Genomic DNA, 8,703 nt, shown 5'->3' on the forward strand with positions numbered 1-8,703 from the left:
AAAAAATAGGTATTTTGGAACCATATTAAAAGAAAACGTGTGCATTTGATGTGCTTTTTTAGAATACCATCTGAAAAATGTTAAAAAAATAAATAAATAATTATTATTTTATAAGGAAAATGCCTTATGCATTAGAAGAAGTGGGCTCTTTTTAACCAAATTTCTTATTTTAGAAATTATTTTAAGTTATATATAAATCCTTTTAACAAACTAAAAAAAAAAAAAAAAAGAGCTAAAAACATGTCACTGGTGTCACTTTTTTTAAAAGTCCATGAAATCAAAATGGACAGTTTGTGTTACATTATGGAATATTGCTTTATTTATTATAAATGATTTATCGTGCATATCATTATTATTTAAAATTCATGTTCCTCATAATCTTGAATCAGAATAACTTCCCCTCCACAGCTCATCTCTTCTCTTCTCCGACAAGGCGGGGCAACCTGTCAATCACTTGAAATCCACCAATAGCAAACCACCACCATCCAATCAATTCCCCAAAGACAAAATCAAGCCCCGCCCACATTTTTTAAAAATGTATTATTATTATTTAGAAATCAATTTACAAACATTCAGTCATCACAGTCCATAAACAAAGAATATACATCAAATAATTACAAGTAGCAAACAATAAATAACATGAATTAAATAAAAATAAATAAATAAATAAAACAACACTTAAAAACTTCAATAATTATAAGGATAAAATGTTTTTTTTCCCCATTTTTTCTTAATTGAAAAGTTTATATATCAGTTATTAACATAGCTTTCTTATTTTTTTTTTTACCAATTTAAGAGACTCAAAAATATATATATCAGTTTCAATTTGGAATAATTTAAAGCATGGTCTTGATTTGGAAAATGTTGCTTTATGAATATGGAACTTACCTAGTAAAATAAAGAGATTTACAATATTACATAAATTTCTATCTTTACAATCAAAATAGGAAATAATCTGTTTCCCTTCAATTGTTATTGTGCTTTCCAGAATGTAATACAAAATGAACAACCATAAAAGAGTTAACGATTCTTGTTCTGTCTTACAAAAACTACAAAAATTATCAACAGGTGTGAATTTTGAGATAAACAAGTTTGTGGGATATACAGTAACAGTCAAAAGTTTGGAAACATTACTATTTTTAATGTTTTTGAAAGAAGTCTCTTATGCTCATCAAGCCTGCAGTTAAAAAAAAAAAAAACAGTAATATTATGAAATATTATTACAATTTAAAATAATGGTTCTCTTTTTTAATATACTTTAAAATGTAATTTATTTTTGTGATGCAAAGCTGAATTTTCATCAGCAAGTACTCCAGTCTTTGGTGTCTTATGATCCTTCAGAAATCATTCTAATATGATGATTTATGATCAATGTTGGAAACAGTTGTGCTGCTTAACTGAGATACTTTTTTCAGGATTATTTGATGAATAAAAAGTTAAAAAGAAATGTATTTATTTAGAATAGAAATCTTTTGTAACAATATACACTACCGTTCAAAAGTTTGGGAACAATAACTTTTTTTTTTTTTAAAGAAATTAGTACTTTAATTCAACAAGGATGCGTTAAATTGATAAAAGGTGATGGTAACGATTTATATTGTTAGAAATGTTTTTATTTTGAATAAATGCTGTTTTTATGAATAAATGCTGTTAACGTTTTACTCATCAATGAATCCTGAAAAAAGTATTCCAAAATATATATTAAACAGCACAACTGTTTCCATCATTGATAATAACTGAGTATCAAATCATCATATTAGAATGATTTCTGAAGGATCATAAGACACCAAAGACTGGAGTACTTGCTGATGAAAATTCAGCTTTGCATCACAAAAATAAATTACATTTTAAAATATATTAAAAAAGATAACCATTATTTTAAATTGTAATAATATTTCATAATATTACTGTTTTTTTTTTTTTTTTTTTTTTTTTTTTTTTTAACTGCAGGCTTGATGAGCATAAGAGACTTCTTTCAAAAACATTAAAAATAGTAGTGTTTCCAAACTTTTGACTGGTACTGTATATTATGCAATATTTTCAAATGTAATTCCCTAACTTTGTTCGTCACATTTGTTCTTGTTCGTGAGCCGTTTCACTCGGATATACTTCACAATATAGGGAAGACGAGCCTATCATCACAACTTTAATATTACTATATAGGCTAATAACTCCTGTTCTTGTGGCGTTGAATAAAAAAGAGACCATTTAATATGCAATGCAATGACATGCATGCAAATTGGCATTAAAAATGAGGCTAAAGGTTGACTGGTCGCAATTTCTTGCTAAAATTGCAAGAGTGTAATTATTTACACAATAACCTTGTTGCAGTGTGGCAAATATTTGTATTTAAAGTTAAAATATTTTATGTAGACTCTTAATTAATAGGAGGTAAAGATCCTGACCTTAAACATGTCCCTAGTTCTACTAACCAATTAAAATATATTTTATAGCTCCCTCTGATATGACACCAACTCCTGATTCATATAGGTTTCACATTCATCAGGGAATACACATACCCTTAGCGCCACCTTGTGGCCGGTCATGAAGTTGCAAGCTCTTATAAAAGTCAACAAGAATATGAAACAGTAGTACGACATTTAATGTTTTACATGCTCTCAGAGTAATCAGACTTTGAATAAAAATAGAGATTTATACAAAAATGCATGCATTTATTTTATGCGTCGGTTTGATAAAACATGTTACAACTGTGACTGGAAACAACAAACAGCATGTGCACAATAAACGGAGTGGGAGATGTTTTCACAAGCACTTGAGGATGGAGAAACTGCAGCTGGTTCCTCCTGGGCAACTGCACAGCTTCCCGAAGCGAGAGCCTTTCCGCACCGCACACTGCTCGCCTGCATCACACTGACACACACTTGATCAGTTCATCACTGTTTTTGCAATACATTGTAATTACATGAGTGTGTGCTGAATACAGCTTGAACAATCTCTTTATTAAGCAATTTATTTTTGCAATATAATCACAGTATCTTCCTCTTTTTGTCCTTTCTCTAAACAAAATGTTTCAACCATCTTCTTATGTTCACAATATGCTTCCCATTCTGTTAAAGGGATAGTTCACAAAAAAAAAAAAAAAAAAAAAAAAATGAAAATTCAAAATTTGATATTTGATTGATAATCAAACAGTTGACGATAGCCATTGACTTTCATAGTAGAAAAAAAATGAAACAAAAGTGAAGTAGGTTGTATATTTTTACTTTCTGGATTTAATTTGTTACATGTTGATGTTAATGTATATAAAAACAGACATGTGATGTCCTATCACAACCGTTGCAGTGTCTGTGAAGAAAGTTTCCTGAAGTGTACTGTGTTTGCAAATGCATACAAATGACCTGTACCGCAGCCAGACACCAGGGGGCGATCGACATGTTTTGGCTTCACTTTTCAGGACTTGTGCAGCACACTTGTGTCCAACCAGAGCCCGTCTACGGAGAGCCTTGGCACTTCCTATTAGCCCCATTGTATCGGTCTTGGTTGCAGTTCCATTAGAGTTCCACTGGAGGTGATCGCGGGCGAGTGCAGACTGAATGGGAGTCTATGGGGCTAGGCGGCTAAATGTGTCTCTTTCACCCGATTGCTGTTGAGAAATCTCAGATTTTATTGTAGGTTTTGCAAGTTCAACATGGGTTATAGGTCGAAAGTTGAATGAACGAGTAGTTATTTCTTTTCGATTTCTTACAGGTTGAGTTGTTGTTGCCCATAACACGCTAGCATTCTGCTAATGACGTCAGCATTCTGACGTCATTGACATTTTAAAAGACTTTTTAAAGCAAATAAGTGACTCTAAAAAATCTAACACCCAGCAATGTGTAATTTCTGTGCATCTCCTTTCGAATACAACATTCAAATTACTAGACAAAAAATTATATCCTGAGAAAAGTGGATTTTGAGGGGTATTTCGCCATAAACCTCCATTCATTCTGCACTCGCCTGCGAGCGCCCCCGCATGGACAGAGACGTGTTATTGCAGCCAGTCCAGAAACCGGAAGTAAGCAGAGAGTGCCAATTCTCTTCCTATTAGACATTCTCTGGTCCAACTCGTGTCACAAATCCTGAAAAGTAAAGTAAACCAAGATATGTCTATCGCCCCCTGGTGTCTGGCTGCGGTAAGGTCTTAAGCCCCGCCCTCTCCATGTAATCTAATGGGACGCGAGCAAAATTAAAACATCAAATTACACCTCAAATAAGGTTTTTCCAAAGATGGTTTTAGATAGTATTTATCACGCTAATGTAAGTTCAAGTGTTCGCTTTTATTCCCGTTAAACATCAAAGATGGCGCTGCTGTGAATAAGGTCTATGGACCGACTCTAGAGAAATTTGGCGTGCTCAAACTAGTCTTGAGGGACGTGACCGCGCTTTTTTAGTCAATCCCTTCAGTTCGGAAAAACAAGTTCCTTAATGTTTAAACAACAGGATTGGAAATGGATTTGATGAATTATTGATGTTTTGAGGAATTAGTTGGTTTATTCCCCTTTAAAAGTTGATTAAGAAAAGAAAGTCTGATAAAATTAAAGAAATTGGTATGATAACATAATTAAAAATATGTAAAAAAAAAAAAAAAAAAAAATTCCTCACTTAACAAAAACTTTAGCTCTTTATTTCCATCCTGTTTATTTTCATGTCATTGTGTAAATAATCAAGTTATAATTAATAAAGTTTTAAAGTGCCAATTACACATTGTTATTGCTTATGTAATTAACCCTTTCACGCATAGTGGTCACTACAGTAGACAGCTATTAAAAAAGCATTTTCTTGAATTTGCACGGGTTTTTATGGCAAAGTTGCACATCAATCTCTTCATTGGACCCTGGTGCATCATCCTATAAATTGCAACCAAGTGGCAAGCCGTTGTGTTTCGATTTTTTACCCCTCCAAACCAAGATGGCCAAGGGTCAGTCAGACATGCCAAGTTGCTCCGAAATATCCACCCATTCCTTCTATCCTAGGAGACTCTTGTAGGTAAAAAAAATATTGCAGCATCAAGCAATATCTAATGAGTCATATCACAGTAAAATTTTCCAAGTTTTGATTTTAGATTGAGAGAAAACTCTGATTAAACACATGTCCACTGTAGTGGACGTCATGCATCAACTGCAATATTTCAGCTACAATTCATAATTATAATGTGAATAATGTTTTTGAAACTTAAAACTTAAAAACTTAATATGCATTGACTTTTTTTACTGTAAATAAATGTATTTGTATTATTAGAATGTAATTTTCATTGACATTGAAAAACGTCATGTGATTACATAATGTATGACACTTGAAATGCATTACTTTACTTGTTAGATCAAAAAGTAATCTGATTTCATAATGCACGTTATTGTATGTGTTTTTTTACTCATAACATCAAAAAGTAATCTGATTACATAATGCATGTTACTTGTAATGCGTTTCTTTACTCATAACATCAAAAAGTAATCTGATTATGTAATGCGCGTTGTTGTAATGTGTTTCTTTACTCATAACATCAAAAAGTAATCTGATTATGTAATGCATGTTACTTGTAATGCGTTTCTTTACTCGTTACATCAAAAAGTAATCTGATTATGTAATGCATGTTACTTGTAATGCGTTTCTTTACTCATAACATCAAAAAGTAATCTGATTACGTAATGCATGTTACTTGTAATGTGTTTCTTTACTCATAACATCAAAAAGTAATCTGATTATGTAATGCATGTTACTTGTAATGCGTTTCTTTACTCGTTACATCAAAAAGTAATCTGATTATGTAATGCACATTACTTGTAGTTAATTACTTGTTAGATCAAAAAGTAATCTGATTAGGTAATGCATGTTACTTGTAACACATTACTTTACTTGTAACATCAAAAAAGTAATCTGAATGCGTTATGCATGTTACTTGTAATGCGTTACCCCCAACACTGATCATTTCAGATGAGATTGAAAAAACGTATCGCTAGGTTTTCTCAGAGGAGGGCTATGATAGAAATGTGCATGTCCATCTTGAACATAATCAGAATGATGAGCTAATAAGGGTAAATCTCCATACTCTGGTGCACTGGAGGGAGCATCTGAGTGGTTTCCACAGTTATACCTTGACAGACTGTAGAAAATTCTGATGGAATCACGTCCTCATGTTCTGATATCAAAGATACGCGAAGTGCAACTTGTATGAAGTTATATGAAGCCTTTGCAATATTTTGCATTTATATTTTTTGTATATATTTTATAGTTTTCACATGATTTGATATAATTGCATTGATTAGTTTGTTAAATTCACATACTTTATCTGTTTGATTATTGTCTTATATTTAATACAGTATATCTTCAGTTTAAACCATAACCGCATGCTGTCCACTCAAGTGGACATCTGAAGATCTCTTTGAAAAATTTGTAAAAAAATAAAATAAAAATCAATTCTTGTTTTTCATGCCCTAAGAGCAATAAAAACACATAGGAAAAAAAAAATCCTGACTGAGGTTATCATAATTCATGCATGAAAGGGTTAATTATATTTATGTGTAAAAATGACCAATGAACAGACTTACCGACGGAACCCAGCCAAACTTCTTCTCCGCGGTGGGAATCTGTTTGTTTCTCAGTTTTTCAAGAACTTCTTGAAGAGCCTCGATCTGTAAAATGTTTTTTTTTTTACCCTTTATAGTTTAACTGTCAATGCTATAATGAATGAATGATTTGCTGACTAAGAAAAGATGTCTCACCAGTTCTTTCTCCTCTTGAGCCTTCATGTTATCTCCTGGCGAGCGGATCTCTAGGAAATCATCGCAGCGGACTAGTAACATCAAGACGGAGCAGGTCACGGTTAGAAGGAAGATGCGTTCTCTAACCATTGTGTCGAGTGGCAGGATTGATTTGAGACAGACGTCTGTTGTGAGCGACTCTTCTCATGTGACAGAAGGGGGACCATCTCAAGCGTTTATATGCTCTCGTTTCTAAACGCATCAACATGAAACGCGGCGTTTGACACGGGTCGCGACCTCACAGCACCTCCGAAGCCAATGCAAACTACCGAAGAACGTCAGCAAGATGATTCATACCTCTGACCCGTGAACCGCAAACATCAAACCATTCATGTACACCTAACCTCATCTTTGACTACAATTACCAACCGTTTTTATTTCCGCAGACCATCATTTCATCACCGGAACATCCGTGACAAGAAATAACCATTTTAGGGAATTGCAAACAAAAGAAAACATCTCAGCGTTGATGAATAACTGAACAATTAGATCGGCACAATTTTTTGCTAAAGTCGATTACAACACTGAAAAGACTTTTCACTCCACTTTTTAAAGACAAAATTACGCCAATGGTTCACCGTGACTTTAATACACAGAAGATCGTCTCCGATTAGGTCCAAACCTGTTTGAAAATCTGTGGAACACTAAAAGAGAACTTTAAAAGAATGTCCATGCTGCTCTTTTCCATACCATGAAAGTAGAGAAAATAAATTAGGATCATATAAGCAGACTGAAGACATACACACAACAGCTATGAGTTCATCACATTCAGATACGTGTTATATGAGAGAAACACTGGCTTTTTTTTTACATCGTATTTGATGTCAACCCTGCCGTGACGTGTCAAATGTGTACGGATCTCAAGATTAAAGTCATTATAATGCGAAATTAAACTTGTTAAATTTCGAGAAAAAAAAAAGTCAAAATACAATCTTGAGAATAAACTCATTACATTTCGAGAATAAAGTCGTGTTTCGAGAAAAACTCGTTAAATTTCGAGAAAAAAGTCGAAATAATCGTGAGAATAAACTCATTAAATATCGAGAATAAAGTTGTTGTGTTTCGAGAAAAAAATCTTTAAATTTCGAGAAAAAAGTCGAAATACAATCTTGAGAATAAACTCATTACATTTCAAAAATAAAGTCGTTGTGTTTCGAGAAAAAACTCGTTAAATTTCGAGAAAAAAGTTGAAATACAATCTTGAGAATAAACTCATTACATTTCAAGAATAAAGTCGTTGTGTTTCGAGAAAAAACTTGTTAAATTTCGAGAAAAAAGTCGAAATACAATCTTGAGAATAAACTCATTACATTTCAAGAATAAAGTCGTTGTGTTTCGAGAAAAAACTCGTTAAATTTCGAGAAAAAATTCGAAATACAATCTTGAGAATAAACTCATTACATTTCAAGAATAACGTCGTTGTGCTGCGAGAAAAAACTAGTTTAATTTCGAGAAAAAAGTCAAAATAGAATCTTGAGAATAAACTCATTACATTTCGAGAATAAAGTCGTTGTGTTTCGAGAAAAAACGTGTTAAATTTCGAGAAAAAAGTCGAAATAGAATCTTGAGAATAAACTCATTACATTTCGAGAATAAAGTCGTTGTGTTTCGAGAAAAAACTCGTTAAATTTCGAGAAAAAAGTCGAAATAATCGTGAGAATAAACTCATTAAATATCGAGAATAAAGTTGTTGTGTTTCGAGAAAAAAAATCGTTAAATTTCGAGAAAAAAGTCGAAATACAATCTTGAGAATAAACTCATTACATTTAGAAAATAAAGTCGTTGTGTTTCGAGAAAAAAAATCGTTAAATTTCGAGAAAAAAGTCGAAATACAATCTTGAGAATAAACTCATTACATTTCAAGAATAAAGTCGTTGTGTTTCGAGAAAAAACTCGTTAAATTTCGAGAAACAATTAGAAATACAATCTTGAGAATAAACTCATT

At 32.4% G+C, this 8,703-nt stretch overlaps 1 protein-coding gene across 1 annotated transcript; it reads right to left on the reverse strand.

Moving 5' to 3' along the window:
* Positions 1–2,680: 2,680 nt before the first annotated feature.
* Positions 2,681–7,096, reverse strand: LOC307170268 (cocaine- and amphetamine-regulated transcript protein). The gene is made up of 3 exons (XM_079891351.1): positions 6,720–7,096; positions 6,546–6,629; positions 2,681–2,871 (listed from the first exon to the last, which is right to left on the reverse strand). The coding sequence occupies exons 1-3, from the start codon at positions 6,846–6,848 to the stop codon at positions 2,764–2,766; spliced, it is 321 nt and encodes a 106-aa protein (XP_079747477.1). The 5' UTR covers positions 6,849–7,096; the 3' UTR covers positions 2,681–2,763.
* Between the last annotated feature and the right edge of the window lie 1,607 nt (positions 7,097–8,703).

This window comes from Squalius cephalus, assembly GCF_949319135.1.
Source record: "Squalius cephalus genome assembly, chromosome: 13".
NCBI lineage: Eukaryota > Metazoa > Chordata > Actinopteri > Cypriniformes > Leuciscidae > Squalius > Squalius cephalus.

Excerpts from the sequence above, each read along its gene's own strand:
- LOC307170268 (XM_079891351.1), bottom strand. The coding sequence starts at position 6,848 with ATGGTTAGAGAACGCATCTTCCTTCTAACCGTGACCTGCTCCGTCTTG. Across the intron at positions 6,630-6,719 it reads CTCAAGAGGAGAAAGAACTG|ATCGAGGCTCTTCAAGAAGT; the intron begins GTGAGACATCTT and ends AACATTTTACAG. Across the intron at positions 2,872-6,545 it reads AGTTTGGCTGGGTTCCGTCG|TGTGATGCAGGCGAGCAGTG; the intron begins GTAAGTCTGTTC and ends AGTGTGTGTCAG.